The 23,414-nt window shown below is 35.1% G+C and overlaps 1 protein-coding gene across 5 annotated transcripts in view; it reads left to right on the top strand.

Moving 5' to 3' along the window:
* RABGAP1L (RAB GTPase activating protein 1 like) overlaps window positions 1–23,414 on the top strand; it is a gene marked incomplete at its 5' end in the record, with an annotated part of 698,468 nt that overhangs the window by 456,442 nt on the left and 218,612 nt on the right. For all 5 annotated transcript variants that reach the window (XM_082834440.1, XM_082834438.1, XM_082834439.1 and 2 more), the window contains 2 exons: window positions 4,532–4,657; window positions 6,877–7,020. In XM_082834440.1, the coding sequence (XP_082690566.1) occupies window positions 4,532–4,657; window positions 6,877–7,020 (270 nt within the window). The remainder of the gene's footprint in view (window positions 1–4,531; window positions 4,658–6,876; window positions 7,021–23,414) is intronic.

Here is a 23,414-nt window from a genome sequence, read left to right as displayed (position 1 = left end):
ATGGGATTCATCCTTGGGATGCAAGGATGGTTCAACATATGCAAGTCATAAAAGTTATGTATCACATTAATAAAATCACATATAAACATCTCAATAGATGCAGAAAAGCATTTGACAAAATTCAACATCCATGCGTGAGAAAAGCTGTCAACATACTGGGTATAGATGACACGTACCTCAACATAATAAAGGCCATATATGACAAGCCAGCAGCTAACATACTCAATGGTGAAAGGTTGAAAACTTTTTTTCTGGACATACAGATGGCCATCAGGTACATGAAAAAGTGCTCAATATCACCAATCATTAGTGAAGTGCAAATTAAAACCACAACAAAATATCATCTTACACCTGTTAGAATAGCTATCATCAAAAAGACAAGAATTAACAAGTGTCGGGAGGATATGGAGAATAGGGATCCCTTGTGCACTGTTGGTGGGAATGTGAATTGGTGCAGCTGCTGTGGAAAACAGTATGGAGGTTCCTCAAAGAGTCAAAAATAGAACTACCATTTGATCCAGCAATTCCACTTCTGAGTATTTATTCAAAGGAAACAAAGACACTAACTCAAAGAGATGTCTTCACCCCACATTCATTGCAGCATTAGTTGCAATAGTGACACATGGAAACAATCTAAGTGTCTATTGAGTGATGGATGGATAAAGAAAATGTGGTATATACATATAGGGGAATACTATTTAGCCATAAAAAAGGAAATTCTGTTATTTGTGACAACATGGATGAACCTTGAGGGCTTTATGCTAAGTGAAGTAAGTCAGTCAGAGAAAGACATGTATGATCTCACTTATATGTGGAAACTAAAAACGTTTGTTGATGGTTGGGACTTCCCTGGTGGTCCAATGGTTGACTGCATGCTTCCACTGCAGGGGGCATGGGTTCGCTCACTGGTAGGGGAACTAAGATCCCGCAGGCCCTGTGGCGTGGCCACAAGATTTAAAAAAACAAAAAAAGACAAAGAGGAGGTTGATGGTCGCCAGGTGTGGGAAATGTGGGAAATGGGTGAGTGTGGTGAAAGAGTACAAACTTCCAGTTATTAGATTAATAAGTTCAGGGGATGTAATGTACAGCATAGTAACTGTAGTTGACAATACTGTATTGTATATTTGAAAATTGCTTACCACAAAAAAGACAAAAATTATCACCATAAAAAACAAAAATCGTAACTATGTGAGGTGATATATGTATATATAAATAAGTAAAATCATCACTTTGTACACCTTAAACTTACACAATGTTGTATGTCAATTATAGCTCAATAAAGCTGGGAAAAGTTAAATGATACAAACCTACAATTACATATATTAAAAACAGAAAGTGGTAAATACTAATTATTTTGCCACATTTAACTGTTATCTATACTTTTTAGTCTGTTTATGTCTGTTTTATCTGATGGAAGTAGCATATAATGGTGTGTTGTTGAGCATTGCTTCTCAACTCCAGTTTATTTATTTTCTATATTTGATGAGTTATGGTAATGGCCAACTACTGCTAACGTTACAGCTAGGTCCCTATTACCCAACTTATCATTATAATTATTAGTATTATATTTATTTGCATTAACAAAGCTATAATTTATTGTTGTAAGTTTTTCTGCCATCATTGAAGTCATTAGTAGCCACCAGTGATTATTGTTTATAATTTCCAAAGTATGTTTTTATCATATATCTTATGTTTTACAATATCATCAATCTAGGCTCAGCCTTCACTCCCTGTTATTGACACTTCACTGAGGTGTATTTCAAAAACATGCATTGTCTTATCCTTCAAAGCAAAACACCATTATAAGTCTATGTGTGAACTTCCTTTTTTCTCTGCAGTGTAAATGTCAATCGGTATTTGTTGTCTAGCTATATTTTATACATGTTTAGATATTCTCATTTTTAAAATCTTTGACATTTTTGCTAATTTTGTGTGCTCACCCTGCTTGCTGCTAGTAATAATGAATACATTAATTGAAGAAAGAGAAATACCAAGGGAAGCTTAATTAGACATGCTAAATAGATCCCATTTCATCTTTAATCCAGAAAGAGAAGGTTGAATTTCCACTTTCCAAAGGATTATAACTATTTCGCATTACTTTCTCACTCATTTTGTTAGCAACCATTTTTCTGTTTTCACAGGGATTCATTTTTAGTCACTTTCATGTTGAGGTAGTATCTGAGATCCCATAAGAGCTTATTATATCTGACCTTAGTCTTCACAGATAGTCAGTACTGATTCTACTCAGCTGGACTGGTATTTTGTAGGTTTAGTCTACTGTTTTCATGTAACACATGAACTAACTAAAAATCAAAACCTTGGCTATATTGCTGAAGCTAGACCTGAAGGATACTAACTCCAAGGCTGCCCCCCATCCAAAATATAGATATACTTTTAAAAATAGGCTGGGATTGTCAGTTTTATTTTTAGGGATCAAGTTCAAACTTTCAAATGCTTTTGTTTTTAAAGAACATTTATTAAATATATTGTTTGTATATGTGTGAGAGACAGACAGTTGAATGGGGAAGGTGGTGGAGGGAGAGGGGAAGGGGACCAAGAGATAGAGACAGAGATGGGTGCCGGGAGAGAGGGAGAGAGAATGAGTGTGACTGAATGAATATGAATAAATTTAAGCTCCATATCTAAAAGCAAAGCAGAAATTTATGTCTATTTGTCATTTTCTTAAATAGTTTATCCTGATAAAGCTCGTATCCGGCCATCCCTCTATTTGCACTGTAACTGTAGTGACATCTAACACCTCTTCCACACTCCCATCCTCCCCTACTCCACGACTTCTGTGTCTGTATCAGACTCAAGTAGAGTTGCCTATTTCCTTGTTCTTTGGGAAGGCACTCTACTTTTACCTCTGTATCCAGGGCCTAGAACAAACGGTACATGCATCTTATATGTTCAGTGACTGCATGTATGAATGCTGAAGGGTGTTTAAACTTTTGTTTTAACGGTCTCACCACATTCAAGGAAATAAAGGTTAATCCCTTTTATACCTTGTATATTCAACTAATCATCACTTACTTAGGAAGAGGGAAAAGTTGAGTGAACTAGTTTCTCTAGGGCTGGTTACAGTTATCTTACGGGCAGCATTTTTGTATAGCCATTTTAGTAGAGATCAGGGAGAAGACAGAGGCTTATAACTTGGTAGTAAGAGAAGTATTGTAGACTGTTCATGTGCACATTAGTGTCACTTGAAGCTTCAATGACAGAATTGCTAAAGGGGTAAAAAATACAGTGTGCTTACGTTCTAAATAACTGCATAAAAACTGAAAAATGTCTGCTGACTTGAACAGCTGGGGTCAAAGCCAAGGCCACCAACTCATAGGTAAAAAAGAAATAAGCAAATATTTAGAGAAGCAAAATGACAACAGCTAACTGTACTTATTTAACTTTAGGAGATTTTATTTAACTAATTTACATATTTCATGGTTTATAGTAGCAAACAGAAGTGGTCAGTTTGTATAGGAACTTAAATAAACAGTTACATTTCTAAGTGGGTAAACAGAACTCTACTTGATTCAATTATTCAGGCAGGAAGTTGGTCTAACAAATGTGTCAAATACCGAAATCAGCCAAGGTCAGACTTTCAAAGAAGTGACATTTAAAGTAAATGTTTACATAATAGTTACATCCTAGGACCTTGAGTAAGGACAACTTTTTCTGTTTGCTTGGTACAAATTCTAAAATATTGAATATGTCCCTCTCTAAATTCTTTCAGCTTATTGATACCATAATTTAGAGATCGGTTCTTTTGATTTCAGATTTTATTCTCTGTTCAGATAAAAGTATCTGGGAAGGTATATCAGATTTTATTTGTCATTTAAATCTTAATGAGAGAAGCTCATAAGCTTCTGAAACAGCTGAAGACCTTTTTATAGACAGAAAAATAGCAACATCAAGATTCTGGGAGGACAGTATCATACTATCTATCAAAATTAAAAATGCATTTTATCCTTTGACTCAGCAATCCCTCTTTTGGGAAATTATTGAGGGAGAAAAGCAAGGTGCATAGCAATGTATTTAGAATGCTATCTTTTATATAGGAAAGGGAAAAAGTAAAATAAATGTAATTCTTTTATTTGCATAAAGAAACACTGGCAGGTTATATGAGAAATTATTGAGTAGTTATGAGATTATGCAAAAGAGGTTGGGGGGACAGATACAGGGATTAGTGGATATAGGGATAGAGAGGAGTGAGACTTTTTTTAACCTTTATATACTTTTAAATTGTTTTGAATTTTTACATCATCTTACTGTATTACCTATTTTTAAGATGGCTTAAGAGTAAATGACAAGGTGATTAAAATTAGCAAAAGAGGGAAATTCATCTCAAGTAGGGAAGCTTGAAACTTGGAACACAGATTTTACCTGTGTCACTGCAGAAAGCTGGCTCTGGAGAATTTCATTCACTAGCGGCCTTCAACCACTAATACAGGGGACTAATAACATGAAGGAATGTTTCTGCCATTCTGGTCAAATGCCACTCAGTCATGTTCTGTATGTATATGTTTTCCTGTAGATGCCAGAGGAACAAGCATTCTGTGTTTTGGTGAAAATCATGTATGACTATGGTTTACGAGACCTCTACAAAAACAACTTTGAAGATCTTCACTGCAAGTTCTATCAGTTGGAGAGACTAATGCAGGTAAATAAACATTAGGAACTTTTATCACTCAGGGATTTGTTGACTTATAGGGAAATTGAAAAATTTCCTATTTTCAAAAATAGGAAATTTTTTCAAAAATTGAAAAATAATGGTTTATGAAAATCTAATGGAAAGTTACAGAAAAGGTAAATGGATTTGGTTTCTGACCAATATCTACAGTGGTCTTAATATCATAAAATATTTATTTAACTACTTGACCATTTATAAAAGTAGTCTTCCATTTAAAATATTCAACTTAATACACTTTGAAGTGCGAATATGGTGAATTAAGTCAGTAAAGAGATTTCCCAGTATTATTTGTAAATAAATGAAGATATTTACATAATAAAAGCTGAAATACTTAAGATTTTCCTCAATATTAATTAGCACCAGTACCATATTTAGGTCCACATGTAGAGAACACTTTAAAGAGACAGAAAGATATTGATGAAATTAAAAACCACCTGAAATATTGTAGTGTAGGGACATACTTTAAATTTTTTCCTCTGTAATTTCCAGATCTCAAACAATGTTGTTAACTATTTCATAATGTATATGTGTAAATTATATGTATGAGAAACAGGTATTCTTTTATATATCTGTCATAAAAAAGATTGTGAGCAAGGACAAAATTATTGTCTAGTGCTGTTAAAGGAATTACTGAGTAGCTTTGAAATTCCACCTGAGGTTGTAAATCTTAAATTTGTAATGGGTCTATGCAACATGTTTATATGGCTTTCTCTATAAGAGGTATTGGGAATCCAAGAGAAATCTGAAGAAAATACATGATTGAATTGATTCCATATTGGGGAAAAGTAAAGTGGTTGGGGAGGAAGGTTACTGGGATGTGGCAGTAGAGGATACTGGTAGGAGCTTATTGACATGACTTGTCAGGAGATCAATAGGTGTCTAAGGGGGAAGTGAAGCCAATAGGAGACAAAGGCTAGAACAGGGAAGTGGAAGGCAGAGAGTTTGCAGTGAGGTTAAGGACAGCTGTATTAGGAGAAGGGAATATAGGAGGGTAGAAGACCTGAAATGTGAAGAAGAAATAAAGGGGGAGGAGGATGTCAAAAGAACTGTAAGCACAATGACAAATGGGCATTGAGGGGGAAAAAGACTGTGTAGAAGAATCTGGTAACTATGGACAGTACAAGCAATGGGCTCTTTTTTAGAGATTTAATTCTTCCAAGTAAATATTTGGGATTCTTCACATTTTTTATCTTTCATTTACCTTTCATTTTTAAAAGTTCATATTTTTTCAAAGGTCAGTATTCTTAAGAGCTTTGAGAGTCAAATAAAAGTACCTGATAAATGAATAGCATGTTCATGGTACTATGAAGAAACCCAAATACATTTTCTGTTAGCACTTTTGTCTGTTAACTGAATGACCACTTCAATACCCCATTAAAAGTACCTGATGGAAAAAAAAAAAAAAAAAGTACCTGATGGGTACATTGGGGTGTTTTTCAAAAGCATCTTGTACAAAAATTTTATTTCTGTGGTCTGTTTATGAAAACAAAACTAAAGTGGGCTTTTATATATCTTTGCCTTTGTCTTTCAGTTATGGGAATAGCTATGCTAATGCCTTATACTTTGCCTTTCATGCTTTTGAAAAGCATTTACTTGTATAAATCGGGGAAAAAGAGGGTTTTTCCTCTTTTTCCCAGTATTTTTCCCAGGAGACATCCAATTTTATACATTATATACTTGTACAATTTCTGTACTTTGTAATTTTTAATATGTTGAAGATAGACTGTTAAAAGCACGGTTATGTTTTGGGCTTCAGTACCATAATGTACTGAAGTAATATCATAGAACCCAGATGATGTTTATATTAAATGGTCTTCAAAGAAAAGATACATTTCTCTTTTGGCTAGTTAGGAGTTCAACCCTGAATGGAGTGCTGTGACTTGACCGTGGAGTCCTGATACTCACTAGACCACAGGTGTTCTGTCAGAGCAAGCATTTCCCAAGAAACAGGAACAGTCAAGTGAGCAAGAGTTGATCTTTGTTATTTGTTCATAACACGTCTTTCTTGTTCTCTGTCATATGCCCAGTTCTCATCTCCTATCATCACTTCTATGTAGTTATATAAAAGTCAACAAATGCTGTAGTAAATTGAGAGTGATCGTAGCAAGCTTGTCATAAATCGCAGTTGTGGCAGGAAATGAGGCGTCTTCAGTGTTCCTCCCCCCACAATTTTCCACTTTGACTTTCAGGAGCAGTTACCGGACCTGCACGGCCATTTTTCTGATCTGAACCTGGAAGCTCATATGTATGCATCCCAGTGGTTTCTCACTCTTTTTACTGCCAAGTTCCCACTCTGCATGGTCTTCCACATCATTGACTTACTGCTTTGTGAGGTAGAGTGACTCCCATCTCTCATATTTAAGTCAAAATAGAAAATAGTTTCTACTTAACATGATTAACAATTTTCTTCATTTTCTTTTTACCTTAAAAAAGAACATTAAGCCATAAATACTGACCAAAAAGTTCTATTTGAATTTTTAGTAAAGACTACTTTAATTGTAATTTTATTATTTGTGAGAAATGAAAATGTTAGGCATATATAATTTCTACAAATTAAAATGAGGTAATTAAATTTGTATCATTAAATTCACAATAAGCCTATATCTGTGTAATTATGCATTACTAATACCAAGGACCTTTAAAGTTAAATAAGTGAAATTAGAATCAGGTGTGTTTTTAATGGTAATGTAATTATACTCCAAGAGTGAATATAAATGAAAATTTTATGGTAATTAAGTTCTCAATTCATATCTCTTCCTGTGTGTTGTTTGAGACTCCTACCAGACAATTGAGAAGTGATAAACTAAAGCTTCTATATCATATAATTATATGTTTAGACAGTAGAATACTTCAAAAATTAGTTTGCAGAATTCCTTAGGTATCTATATTTGTTTCCTTTATTGTTTTTAGTTCCTTAGATGGCTGTATTTATTTACTTTACTCTTTTAAAGATGTAAGTAACATTACACACACATACATCATTTACTGCCCATCAAAATGTTTGTCTTCGCGGTGATGAAAACGTTGCTGGATAAGAAAAACTTTTTTATTAGGAATATAAATGTATATAAAAATATAACTGTCTTAATGTAAAAAGCTGGAGTAATCAAAAGTGTAAACTTAATATAATCTAGACAGTTTTATATTACAATATTTTTTAACACAAAGTTTCTTCTTTCTTAGAAGAAAAATCTAACCATTTTAATCACCCCAGGAACTAGAAATTTCATTATAAAAATAAGGTTAAAAAAGATAAAAACGTATAAGCTATATAAAGCATAACTGTTACTTTTCAGCCTACTTACTGCAGTAACCATCTGATATGCAAGCACAGCTGGGTTTTGCTCTTCAAAGGTTCTAGCTGGCAGAAGCACAACATATGAAGGGTGCAGAGCATTTTGTAAACATGTAAGATTTTAAAACATTTGTAATATATTTTGATAAAGAAGAGTTGAGTGACTCGCTGAGAGACACAGAATATGTTCCCGAATTCTGAATATTATAACAGCCAGAGTACCTGACTGATGACACATTAGTTCTATTTGTCTTACTTACAAATTAGTTCCTAAAATCCCTATTTAAATTAAACCTAAAGGAAGAATGCAAAATTAGGAGCTAAAACCTTATTCAAAGTCAAAATGGTGTGATCACAGTATGCACAAAGCAAACTGGACATTTGTACTAAAAACTCTACTTTGCCTGATTATCCAAATGGGTGTGGTGAACAGTTCTGACTCCTCTAATTTAGTTTAATATTCTTTGAAAGTAAAACCAAATTCATTGAGTTCTGTAATCTTAAAACAAGGTGATACTAAAAGTTAGTTTTGATAAATATTTATAGGTCTTACTTATTGCACACTGATCTGAGTTCAGTATTTCATGGTATTTATAAAAATAGGAAAAAGTGGGGGCATGACATTTTAACAGTTTTATCTTTATATATAGTAAGAGATTGCAAATGCTTACTATCATTGCTTCATGTTTTTTGCTGATATTATCTAACTTCAGAGTAGATTGGTTCGGTGGTGTTCATTATAGAAAAGAGAGTGAAATGAATATGCTTAATCATACCAGTTAAATTGGATTTCTTGGTCACTTTTGGTAAAGTAGTAACACTGGAATAGTGACTTTGTAAAATTATCTCTACCTGAATGATGCCATACCTGACACTAGAGCACTGTCCACGGGTCTTCTGGAACCCAGATTCATAATTCCTCAGGAAATTTCGTCTTGAAGATATTTGAATTTCTAATATCAGTTGCTAAATAAAATTAGCAACATTTATGGTAAGGAAAAGAAAAGTAAATTTATAAGCCTTCTCATCAGTTGTCAGCTGCGATTCATAATCACAGTGTTTGAAAGCTCTTAATGCTCATTAAAATTAGTAAGAGCATCATAGATGTTACTTTTTATTCCCTTAAACCTGTACGCTGCACCTTTTTAAGGAAGTTGCATAGCTTTCCAAAACGGAGTAGGTTGTAATCACAGCATCATGGTAACCAAGGAAATAAATGATAACATCCCTTAACAAAGTAAATAGCCTTTCAAAATAAAGTTTATTGGGAACAGTATTGTAGTGTGCTTCAGGATATTTGTTCTTTCCACTAAGTCATCTTTGTCAGAGGATTAATTTGCAAAGGAAACTTTTAGATAAACTTTTATTTCCTGCTTGTCTGTGTTTTCTCTTTGCCCCTTTCCTCCTTGTGGTTAATAAAATATTTATATCAAGGCTATTCTTTCATGTGTGATAAAATATTCCAAAAGAAGAAATGGAAACATAGTCTTAAATAGAATCATCCATAGGTATTTGTTTTCGTCCTATTCTCTCTTTTTAAAGAAAACAATTTAAATCTTGATGGTTATGAATTAATATTGAGTTATAAATGGAAGGCTTGGAAATTCTTAGATGGAAAAAGTGTTGATTTTTCAAAGTTCATTATTCTGACAAAAAAAAATGTATTGGTCTGCAGAATATTTTGCGCAAAGATCCTATTGCAAAATGAGAAAGTCATTGAGCTTGAAATTTTACTCTTAGAAAGTATATCCTCATTTCATGTTTTCCTAAGTTAAATGTTTTTAAGGATTTCTTCATTCATTCTGAGGTTAAGAATATGAAGTTAATGAAGTAGCAGAAAAGGGAAGAATTTTAGTAGACTCTGACAATGCAGTTGGAATCAAGGACTAGTTATCGGTAGTTTTATTTAAAATATTTACTTGAAGCTAAATATGCGGTGACTAGGGTTAATTCTTTTGTTTGGTGAAGATGGATTGCAACAGGATTTGAAACTAGAGTTGAAAATACATTTTCTTATATTGAGATGAATGGAACTCTGTAAATTGACATTTAGCCCAAAATTGAAATGAAAAAAATTCTTTTTAAAGAACAAAGCCTCCTATGTTTATTATCTGTCTCTGTTTATATGGAGGGATAAGAAGAAGGCTAAAAGTATTAATTACAGTGTAAATGCTATGCTGTTAATCCCCCAAGAATAAAACATTGGTTTTTAAAGAACCTTTTAGTTAAATATAACAGAATAAAAGAAAATGTGCAAAAATTAGTGTAAAACATGCTGATTTTTAACAAACCGAACATACTAATGTAGCAAGTACCCAGATAAAAGAAAAAGAACATTACCTGCATTTCATAAGCCCTCCTCCCCTCAGTCACTACTCCTCTGAAGAGTGATCACTATCCTGACTTTTAACACCTAGATTAGTGTTAATTGGTTTTGAACTTTATGTAAACGGCATCATACAATATGAACTCTTTTTCATCTAGCTTCTTCATTCATCATTATGTTTGTGAGACTCATCCATATAGTGCATCTAGGCATGGTTTATTTCAATTTTGTGAATATACTACAATTTATTTGTTCTTCCATTCTATTGTTGATGGGCGTTTGGGTCATTTCCCGATTAGGGCTATTATGAATAGTGTTGCTATGAACATTCTTGAACTTGTCTTTTGGTAAACATATGTACGCATTTCTTTATTTTTTTAGTTTTTTTAATTTTTTATTTTTGCGGTATGTGGGCCTCTCACTGTTGTGGCCTCTCCCGTTGCGGAGCACAGGCTCCGGACGCGCAGGCTCAGCGGCCATGGCTCACAGGCCCAGCCGTTCCGCGGCATGTGGGATCTTCCCGGACCGGGGCACGACCCCGCGCCCCCTGCATCGGCAGGCGGACTCTCAACCACTGCGCCACCAGGGAAGCCCGTGTACCCATTTCAGTGGGTACACGTCTAGGAGTGAAATTTCTGGGTTAGGGCATATGTAAGCTAGGGTTTTGTAGATGCTACCAAACAGCTTTCCAAAGTATTTTGAGCATCGCCTTTTGTGTTGTTTTTATTCAGTAAAAGTCTTCCTTGTGATCAGGGGCAGATTTTTTGTTTTCTATTTTTTTTTTTTGTAGATGGCAGGTGCTAGATCAGATTAGTGTTCATGAACATGGAGCAAAATGAATCTCATTTGGTGATTGAAGTCATTCACTTAATCTCTGAAGTTGCGTACAGATGGGAACTAAGAGCTGGATCTAAGACCCAAATCACTTTTGTGCTTATGTGAGGGCAGTTACCCTGATGTGGAAAATTCAGCAATGTATTCAGTTATAGAAGAAGCAACATAGAGACAGCTTAACATTGGCGTTGAGGTATTTGGCTTTTTAGTTAACCCTTCCTGTATCACTTTCTTCACATTACTTTACCAATATATGTCTTAGTTTTCTTCTCTATAAAATGAAGCTAACAATACCTAGCTCCTGGATTTATTTTAAGGATTAAATGCAATTATGGATATAAAGTGTCTAGCACTCTGTCTGCTACGTAATAAATATTTACTTAATAATATTACCTTCCATTCTGCTCCATCCACCTGTATAGTCCTTTTAGTTGCTTCTCAATTTATTCAATTAACAACCAACTTTAGGGATTCTTAAGAGAGGGTTAACTAGCTGTTGGTTCGTTATTACCTTTCTAACCACCTTTGTTTTCCCCCCAGTTGAGGCGCCTCTTTGCTAAAACCAAAAATTTAGCCATTGACCTTAATAGAAGTTTTATTCTATTTCTTATTGACTATAGTGATTCAAGTAGTCCTCCAAAAGTGTTTTTTCTTCCACCTTCTTTCAAAAGACATAAGGAAAACAGTGTTTCTTTTAGTCTTGACAATATAACTGACAGCTGTTTAAAGTTGACTCTTCCCAGATAGTTTAGGTTTTAGAGTATCAAATATATTCAGCTTTATATAGTAACTTGGTATTTCATGAAATTTAAGGAAATCATTGACCCTTCAAATTGGAGTATATTTCCTGCCTCTCCTTTCTTCTTAGGGTGATGAGAAAAGAAATGACAGTACGGGATATCTGATTGAATACTACCAAGTATAATCCCCCTTTCAAAGCAGTTTTCTAAAGCTGTTATCTGAAGAACAGATTCATTGTATAATATCTTTACTCTTTGCCCCCATTTTCCTCCCTCAAATAGTGATACATTGAATTTTTAATTGAGATATAGTTGACATATAACATTGTGTAAGCTTGTATCACAGTGTATCACAACATGTTAGTTTGATACATTTATGTATTGCACTATGATTACTACAGTAGCATTAACACCTTTATCAAGTAATACATTGAATGTAAAGCACATCACAATGGGCTGATATAAGGAAGATTAAGAACATAAACATAAAATTTTCTGAAAACTTTAAGAATAGTAATTGGTCACAAGAGAGGAAAAAAATGCTTTGACTAACCAATAAATACTGTAGAGGCTATTTTAATGTTTTACTTATCAGTAGAAATCCTCAGGACTAGAAAAAACTCTAAAATCTCGTTTCTGGCTGCTAATATCTTTCCTACCTACTAGGGTCTTTATGGTTCTCACATCAGTTGTCTTAACAGCTCTTTCTTGTGTTTTTGTTAATTTTGACATTACAGAAAGAGGCAGAAACCTCAAGTTAAAAAATGACAGAACGACTATCTGTGCTTCCTGTGACTTTGAGAGGAATATTCATTTATTCAACAAATGTTTATTGAACTCCTACTAATGCTTGGCACCATTCAAGTTCAGGGATACAACAGTAAATAAAAAACAGATAAAACTCTTGCCCTCATTAAGTTTTTATCCTTGTGGGAAAGGCAGACAATAAACAAATGACTAAGTAGAATATACAGTATATCAGAGGTGTTAAATGCTATGGAGAAAGATAAAGGAAAGAAGAGAAATATGGCAGAACTTAACAGGGTCTTTTGACCATGGTAGAGAATTTAGGTTTTACTGGACTGAGATGGGAAACCACTGGAGAGGTTGAGTATAGGAATGACATGCTCTGATATATGTTTTATCCTGAACTCAGGTTACATTGTTGAAAAACGATGTGGGGAGAATTTGAAGGGAGAAGTGGGAGACCAGTTAGAGACAATTGAGGTAATCTGTGGTGTTTGGACCAAGCAGTGGCAGTGGAGGTAGTGAAAAGTGGTTGAACTCTGGACAGATTTCAAAGGTAGAGAAAACAGGATGTGCTGATGGAGAATCTGGGGTAAGTTTTATTGATTACATGTTTTCACTTAAGGTAGTAGTGAGAGGGAAGGATGGCTGGTTGTGTAGCTTCCATGCTTCAGGGAGCATCTTGGAGACAGATGATGCTGTGGAGTGAATGGGGAATGTTACTGTTACATGCTTTGTTCTGGAAGTGCTTGGATTACAAATTCTCTGCAGTGTTTTTCCAGAAGCAGGTTTTGGTGCCCCTGGGAACATTTAAGGTCAATTTTTAAATAAGAAATATAGAGGGTGGAATAATTATGAAAGATGATCAATGGGGGAATAAGCATGTTAAACCTAGTACTTTAAAATACAGCTGCATATTTACTGCTAAAAATAGAAGTGGTATTTTGCTTCAATAAAATCAGACTCACATTACTGTGAAGACTCACAAAGACTTTATATACCTTGAACCTGTTCAGTAACCCATAGTATTTAGTTGTTGAGTATGTTTAGTTCTCATAATCAGAGCAAAGATCACTGACTTAAAGTTGTGGGGTGACAGGTTTTTTCCCAATAAAAATCTTTCAGTTCATCATAAATTGGAATAACTAAAGTTACTTTATGGTATTTTTGGTGGCAGAAACACTCATAACAGTTAAACTGTATATACATGGATTGAATAAAATAACTAAACATAGTCTATTATTTTTATGATTAAATATTTAAAATATACCCACAGACATAGAAAACAAACTTATGGTTACCAAAGGGGAAAGGTGGTGGGGGGAGGGATAAATTAGGATTTTGTGATTAATATGCACATACTACTATATATAAAATAGATAACCAACAAGGACCTACTGTATAACACAGGGAAGTCTGCTCACTATCCTGTATTAACCTATATAGGAAAAGAAGCTGAAAAAGAGTAGATATATGTTTATGCATAACTGAATCACTTTGCTGTACACTTAAAACTAACACAACATTGTGAATCAACTATACTCCAATATAAAATAAAAATTTAAAAAAGAATAATAAAAAAATTAAACATACCAACAAATCATAAAGACATACAGTGAACTCCTGTGTCTACCTCTCTGGTTAAGACATAAAACAATACCAACAATGTTAGCTTTGTATATTATTATCTCTTCCTGATCACACCTCCCGCCTTTTGCCTTCCTCAGAGGAACCATTCAGTGTTTATCATTCCCATGTATGTCTATATGTATGCTATGTATATATGTATCTCTGAGCAATTTCCAATTGAACATATTTGGAAAATATTACTGTACTCACTGGTTTATCAAGTCCACTTCCAAAATATATTTTGAAAGTAAAATGTGTCTTCTCCTCAGTATCATGTCCTATTCAGTAACCTCCTAACTCATCTTAACCACTTGACCTTCTTTTATCCCATTATTCTCCACAGCATCCAGAAAAATTTTCATAAAACCCAGATCAGGTCATGTAACCCCTCTGCTGAAAATGCTTCAGTGATTTCCCACTAAATAAAACTTGAATTGTTTCACTTGGTCTGTAATCTTACTCTTCCTTTCTCCACAGTGGTGTTCCTGGGTCAGTCTTCCCCTTACTCACTGTATATCCAACCCTGGCCTTTTAGCTTCCAAAACACTTAGGATCTTTTCAGGTTGAAAATGTCTGTGTAGCCTTTCCCTTCTGCCTACAGTGTGTTCTTCATTCTACCTGGCTTACTCCTTCAGGTCTAAGTTTAAATGTTTCTTCCTCGAAGAAGTTTTCCCTGATCACCCATTCTTAAGTAGTGCGTCCTTTTACCTTCTCTGATAGCACCCTGTAGTTGGTGGTTATTTATTTATTTACTGTGTATTACTTTTCAAATACCTATTTCTTCTACTAGATTATACATTTCTGAAAAGAGAAGCCATGTCTGTTTCGTGTCCTACTGTATACCTAGTCAACTTGTAGACACACAGGAAATATCTGTTGAAGGAAAGTAGGAATGAAAAATTAATGGACAAAATGATTTTTATTGTCCTCATGTAGATGTTTTTATGAAACCCTATGGGCTGAAAAATAACTGTGCCCTTGATTCTTAAGAGAAAAAAAATAAGTTAATATATTTAGGAATTCCTTCTCTTTTAGTTAAGAAATTTTAAGAAACAGAAATCCAGACATAGTAGCTCAAGTACAGTGGGGATTTATTATAAATATAGAGGGAACCCAGGAAAAGATGTGCAAGTAGACCTCAGGAAGGACAGGTGTCACAGAAACTCCAGGCACTCATCTGTATTGGTCTCTCTCTGTTTATGAATTGGATGTTCTCCCTTCTTTCATGACCTACATCTTTGTAGCTTTGTTTGTACAGGGCCTAAAATATCTCAGAAACGTCTGCCATTACCTTTCAGCTCTAGGATCAACAGCTCTTGGATCAACAGCTCTTGGCAAGCTCCTTATATTTTTAAGATAAAACTCTTGAGGGATAACCTAATTGGTCCGGCTCGTATTTTAAATAAGCCTCCATAGTCATGGGTCAAAGGTATGGGTCACCTTAGGCTAGTTGTCCATCTCTTGTCCAATATTCTGTGATAAGGGTTAGCCTTGGGGGGAGTCACATGACCTACAGCCCACTCAACAGGAACTCTGCATGGAAGCAGAGAGAAGGAGAGCAGGAGAAGGGTCACTGGTGGATCTGGAAAAACAAAACAAAACATTTCTAGGTGCATATACTTCATGGATTGAAATTATTAGTGTTAACTGCTTTGAAATTTGGCATTTGATAAATATTTATTAAATACATATTTATTCTCAAAATTGTATTATCAATCTCAAAATTACAACTCGAAAATGTATTATTCAGCTGTAGATATTTATTTAATTAGAATGAAGAGTAGCACAGTTTTAACATAGAGCATAATCTTAAAAATTATGGTCCTCAGGGTTGAAGTGGTAGCAGTGTTCCAAATCATTTTCATGATATAGTTTTTCAAGTAGGGTTTTGAGTAAAGGCAGCATGTAACTTCAGTCTATGTAAATTATTTTAATAATTATCTGCAAAGCAATATAAAGTATTTGAATGCTTCCCATTGTGTGGAAATTAGATTGTGAAAGCATCTTCTAACTAATACTAGTTTAAAGACCTCCATTGCTATTATTCATAACAACAGTCTCTGATTTATAAATTATTTAGATTGTACAGTAGAGATGAAACTCTATCATACAGTGTCAGCTGGAAGTAGATTGGAAATGAGACCTTTTTTTGGAGAGTAGTTCCTTACCCTTACCATTCAGTTTTATTCATACCCAATTTTTGCTGATAAACTTTAAGGTTTCCCTTTTTAAGTCTCAAATATTTGAGGACAGGATACTGGCAGGCTTTTCTGGGGAGTAATTCTGGGCCACACACTGCCCTAAAATTTTTACATCCCTGTCACACTTCTTACCTTCTCCAAACAGACTGCTGCCCTTCATCTTCCTCATATAGTTGGCCAATTAGAAATAGTTTTTTTGATAGTCTGATTATTCTTGTCCATTTCTATAGCAAATAGACCAGTGATCTTTGCCTCTCTCAAGAAATCCCCATTATCTACTCTCATTTAAAGATTGGAGTCTTATCGCTTCTCAACATTGGTTGAGGTCTCTCAGTCCAAGAATTTGTTGACCTTGTATCTCAGTTGCTCCTTCTATGATCTAGCAGAATTTTCATCATGAAATGGCTTCTTCTGATGTTCCTGGGATTCTTTTCTAGCTTCCCTTTTCAGGTACTTTACCATCAGCATCCATTGTTGGGCATTTTTAACCAAACAATGATTTGACCTTTACATTATTTACCCAGAGCAATCATATCTAGACATAAAATAACCACCTACCACTACTAGAATTGCTGATTGCATTGGTTAAAAAAAGAGGCATAGTGGAACATTCTGGTCTCCTGCTTTTTGGATTGTCTCACCAGGGTTTTCAGAAGCTCTTATTTTTTTTAGAAGTCTACTTGACATTTTGCTTCTTGTCCATGTCCTAGTAATATAGCCCACTTTGCTCTTCTTTGTGAGGAATAATGCCAGAAAAATTTCCATAATTGAATAGAACAATTTCCTGCATGTTCCACTGGCTCATTGACCTACTGAGTTGCAGCTTAGGCTGTGTCACAGTCTGGTGGTTGTTTCTTACAGCATTTAGTGGTCACGGTCTAGTTGTTCTCCAACATCCCAATGAAGTAGGCACATACTACTTATGACTAGTTCTCTTGTTTATGCTAATTGACAGATAGGCAAGAGACCATTTTGTTCATAAGAATCCTTAATACGGAGAAAAATTAGTGCATTCTTAGTATTCAGAATCTGTCTTCCTGTAAATCTATTGAAAAGATTATTTGTTAATATTATTATATGACTCTTTGTAAAAAGATGAACAATAGATATCCAGCAGTACTGATAAAACCTCTAATTTAAATGCTCTTTTTTTTCTATTCAATAGAATAAAACACATTATTATCTAATTATCTGATAATTAATGTGTTCAACTTGAAATGTAAACAGCTTAAAATAAGTGACTGGGTTGAAGCTAATAGTGCTAAATAAACACATTCAGATACAATGAGTCAACCTTGAAATACACAAAATTATCAGGCTTCTGAAAAATAGGTCATCTTTAGAAGATATTACTTTGCCTACTCACCTATATAGAAATATGATCCATTTCTTGTCCCAGATATTACTTTTCCCCCAAAATCAGTTTAGTTTTTTTGTCATTGTGGTTTATGTCTGATAGTGCACTGCATGGAAATTTTGCAAATATCCCTTGTTCTGTGAGAACCTTCTTGTTAATATTAGAAGAGCATGATGATACAGTGCAATACTGAAAGAAAAAAAGTCTCCCTGTTAGCTGATTAGTTATAGGAATAGATATATAGATTAATGGATTAGAATTGAGAGTTCAGAAATATACATTTTTGGGTAACTGACTTTTGACGAGGGTGCCAAGACAATTCAATAAGGAAATAACGGTCTTTCCAACAAAGTTGCTGGGATAATTGGATATTGACATAAAAGAATGAAGTTGTACGCCTACCTCATACCATAGGTAAGAATTAACTCAAAAAATAAATCATAGACCTAAATGTAAGAGTTAAAACTATAAAACTCTTAGAAGAAAATCTAAGTGTAAATCTTCATGACCTTGGATTACACAACGGTTTCTTACATATGACATTTAAATCACAGCAACAAAAGAATAGATAGATTAGATTTTGTCAAAATTAAAAATTTTTATGTTTCAAAGGACACTATCGAGAAAGTGAAAAAACAGACCACAGAAGGGGAGAGAGTATTTGTAAATCCCATGTCTGATAAGGGCTTTGTATCTAAAATATATAAAGAACTCTTGCAACTTACTGATAAAAGACAGATAGCCCAATTTAAAAGTGGGCAAAGAATCTGAACAGACATTTCTCCAAAGAAGATATGCAAATGGTCAATAAGTACATTAAGAGATCTTTGACATCGTGAGTCATCAGGGAAATGCAAACTAAAAGCACAGAGAGATACGACTTCACACTCACTAGGATAGGTAGGTATAATCAAAAAGGACAAAAACTAGCATTTGTGAGGATGTGAAGACACTGGAACCCTCATAAATTGCTGGTGAGAATGTAAAGTGGTATAGTTACTTTGAAAAGCAGTTTGGAAATTACTCAAAAAATTAAAAATAGAGTTACCATATTACCCAGCAGTGCAACACACACACACACACACACACACACACACACACACACACACACAAGAACTAAAACCATAAGTTTACCAAAAAAAACCCACCTTGTATACTAATGGTCATACCAGCATTATTTGTAATTAACTAAAAAGTGGAAGCACCGCAAATGTCCAACAACTGATGAATGAAACAATGTTGTATACCCATATTGTGGAATGTTATTCAGCTTTAGAAAGGAATGGTGTGCTGATACATGATACAACATGGATAAACCTTGAAAACATTATACTAAGTGAAAGGATCCAGACGAAAAGGACACATAGGGCTTCCCTGGTGGCGCAGTGGTTGAGAGTCCGCCTGCCGATGCAGGGGGCGCGGGGTCGTGCCCCGGTCCGGGGAGATCCCACATGCTGCGGAGCGGCTGGCCCGTGAGCCATGGCCGCTGAGCCTGCGAGTCCGGAGCCTGTGCTCCGCAACGGGAGAGGCCACAACAGTGAGAGGCCCGTGTACCGCAAAAAAAAAAAAAAAAAAAGACACATATTGTGTGATTTCATTTATATGCAAATCCATGGAGACAGAAAGTATTGATAGATTAGTATTTGCCAGGAACTAGGGGGAAGAGGGATTAGATACAAGGTTTCTAATACAAGGGATTAGATACAAGGTTTCTAAGGGGTGATGAAGAGTTCAGGAATTAGATAGTGGGGATGGTTGTACAGTTTTTTGAATATACTGAAAACCACCGATGTGTACACCTTTAAAGGATGAATATTATGGAATTTGAATTATATCTCAACTTGGAATGGGGGTGGGGAGTGCTTGTTAAATATACAAATTTTATAGATCCATCTTAGATTCAAGATTCATGGAAGATATGACCCTAGAAATCTACATGTTTAACAAATGTTTCCAAATTTTAAAATTCTCTAAAGTTTAAGGAATGCTCATTTAATAGTTTTATGTACTTATACACTGAAATGTGTTTGGGCTAAAGGATATATATTCTGTGATTATTTTAATCATCCATAGCAGCAGTAGCAGAGAGTTATTGGGGGATCCGTCTTCTGTCCCATATGGGAGTTATTGAACGGTACAGGCGTAGTCCTTTTTCTGGAGGACTGAGAAGAGTGAAATGGAGAGGCATGAGACAGTGCACTTTTTCATTTCTTAGAATTCATTACTTCGGCAAATTCTAGGAAGTGAAATAGTAGTCTAAGGTAATGAATTCAGAGAAACACAGAACTTAAGGGAAATATCCAGCAGTGTTTATGTGTTTGCTGTATTTTCAGGTTGATTCTGGGGGTAAAAACCTTGTTCTGTTGATTTTTTTCAAGGCTGTTTTGGTCGTCTGTTACCATGGGCCTATCAACAAAGCCAAGTTGACAGAAAACAGATGTGAATTTTAACAGCTAAACTTCCTCAGCATTGGCATCTGGATCAGTTTTGTTGCACGGCAATGCTGCAGCAAGACAAATTATGATTAAAAATAGGCAGATATTTTATTTCATGAAGATTTAGGTGAAGAATAAGGTGGAACCTTTTAGAGTTAGCAGTTGTCAGGTAGGGAATTAAATGAATATGCATTTTTTTCAATACAGACTATTTGTGAGGCTTATTCAGATTTTTACTTTCACCAAGTCAGAAAATGATAATATGATCATTAATAATATGCTATATATATATAAAGCTTAAAAATCTCTTTTGAAGATCGAAAACTTCTCCTTCTCATAAAGTATCAAAGCTTTTCTAAAATCAGATTCACAAGTATCTTCTTTTTACAAAGAGAAGTATGGCTTGATACTCAATTCTTTGTGGTCGATATCAGGCACTGACTAAGCCTATTTCTTTCTTTGACAAGAGAAATAGATGATCAAGCTTAAAAGATTCTACACTTACATAAATGGTTTATTAGAATGGTTTTGTTATACATAAGCCCAGTAGCATGCTGTAGGATAAGTACTTTGTTCAGATAGGGTGTGGGAGCATGACTGTGACCGGCTTTCCCACTTTTTTTTATGTCATGCTCCACCAGTACTATTAAACGGGCAAATAGGAGTCCTTTGTCCCTTGACCTGAAGAAGAGGGAATTTTTTTCCAAATACGGAACTTCAAATGCTTGCTTATGCTTGTTGTGTACAAATTGATCTAGGCTGAACTCTAAGCCAACATTTATTGTGGTCTGATTTAGGCCAGTCACACAGTACTTGATGGTGGAGACAAAGAACTAACAGATATTTTTGAAAGGAGGCAAGTTGGGGTGATTGCATACAAATAAGATAGAAAGACTCTTGTATAATGTTGAACCACAGAAGTGTGCCATTTTTGTAAATCAAAAGTCTTTGAATATTGGCAATTTCTTATGGTTCAACCTAATATTATATTTGAGAATGGTGATATATTAGGGATGAGCTCATAAGAAAAGGAACACCTGATCCAAACTGGAGGGAGGTCCACTGTCATATTGTCACTGTCCATATTGTTACTATTTATATAATAAATGAATGAAGTCCTCTGTGTTGTCTTTTTGACACATTCATTGTCTATCTTGTGTCTGACAGTTTCCCAAACTCAAAGCTTCTTTAAAGTTGCATATCATATATTAAATTCATTTTTGAATTTTGCATTTTGCTGCACAGTAGAGTCAGAGCTGTTTTACTATAAATATTTTTTTTCTAAAAATGTTTAAGTAAAAACTGTTTGTCCAAGGACATGTAGCATATTTGCTTTGGCTTTTCCTTCCCTCACACATAACTCGCTGTACCTCGGATTTGGCATCTGCAATTTGGGAAGCACAGTTATATAAGTGGGAAGCCACTGAAACTTTGAATCAGAGTAATGGCATGATGAAATAGATGTTTTAGAAAGGTAATTCTGGGAAAGCCAAAATAGTTGTGTAATATCAACTGACATATATTCAGTGAGAATTCAACATTAAGAATGAATGCTGGGGGCTTTCCTGGTGGTGCAGTGGTTGAGAGTCCGCCTGCCGATGCAGGGGACGAGGGTTCGTGCCCCAGTCCAGGAAGATCCCACATGCCGCGGAGCGGCTGGGCCCATGAGCCATGGCCGCTGAGCCTGTGAGTCTGGAGCCTGTGCTCTGCAATGGGAGAGGCCACAACAGTGAGAGGCCCGCATACCGCAAAAAAAAAAAAAAAAAAAAAAAAAAACAGAATGAATGCTGACGTTGTAGATTGTGGCTTGTACAAATCTATCCTCTTGCCTTTTATCTTTTGCAGTAAGTATACATTTATGAGTATGGGGTATAATGCCAAATTGTCTTAACAGTACTACATTTTTGTATAATTATAGGGAAAGGAACACATTATATACAATGTATGCAAAAATTTTAATTAGATTTTTATAGCGTTTTTTCATATGGTTTCTTTTATTTGGGGGGATAGGAGTTCATAGAATACATTAGTTAGTGTGTTGCATTATGTCAGCAGGATAACTAGATTTTTAAAGGTTGGGCTATTAAAGGTTTATATGAGAGTCTAAAAGGATTCATGACTAATTTGCTTTCAAAGGCATTGAAAAGGAGTGAAACGTAGACAACTGTCTAGTTCCAAACATGAATATGAGACAAACTAGTACTTATAACAGTTAGGAGGATGCCAGGAAAGCCAGAAAAGGAGCAGCATATGCTTCCAAATTGTTTTGAAGCAAAGCTTTGTCTTTTGTCTCTAGAAAAATAATAACCAGTAATTTATCAATTCAACATTTAGGGGACCGGAGATACTCACTAAAGGGAAATGGCTTATTTATTCATCCAGTCATTCATTTATTTAATAAATATGTCCTGACACTGAGCTAGACCTAACAGATATCATGGCTAATAGAATAGACATTATCTTTCCATCCATGGAGTTAACAGGCTAATGAGCAGACAAAAATAATAAATAAATACAAAAACATATATGATTATGCATTTTGGTAACTGCTATAAAGGGAAAGTACAGCTGCCTCAAGATTTTGTAATAAGTAAACCTATTTTAGATTAGGGTTTTAGGAGTGGTCTCTCTGAGTAAGTGACATTTAGAGCTGAGATCTGAGAGATGAGTAGGAGAATTCCCAGTGATGGGTGGGGAAGGTGCATGTGTGAGGCTTTCGAGTGGGAGGATATCAAAGAAAGCCAGAACTTCTAGATCACAGAGAGCAGTTGGCCAAGAGGTAGGTGGACCCAGATAATACAGAGCTTGGCAGCCATGTTGAGGAAGACCTGGGATTTCTTTCCAAGTGCAGTGAGGAGCCAGTGAAGACCTTTAAGCATGGAATTGCATGGTCTGATTTAAGTGTTTCAGAGATGAGTATGGCTGTTGTGAATGTGTTGAAGGGGGATGAGAAGACCAAGGAGACAAGTTAGGGACTACTGCTCAGAGAAGAGCCGATGGTAGTTAGTTGAAAGTGGCAGCAGAGGAGATGAAGGGTAGTAGATGAATTCATATTTCAGAAAAGAGGCCATGGTTGTTGTTAAGGGCATGGTTAAGGATTGGAGAGCTTGTTGATGGATTCTGACAGCTCAATGAGAAAAGATGAGGTAGGGTAGAATAGGGT

The sequence above is a fragment of the Leucopleurus acutus genome, assembly GCF_964270905.1.
Source record: "Leucopleurus acutus genome assembly, chromosome: 2".
Lineage (NCBI taxonomy): Eukaryota > Metazoa > Chordata > Mammalia > Artiodactyla > Delphinidae > Leucopleurus > Leucopleurus acutus.
The sequence above is the reverse complement of the archived record's forward strand: the minus strand, read 5'-3'. Positions and strand labels throughout refer to the sequence as shown.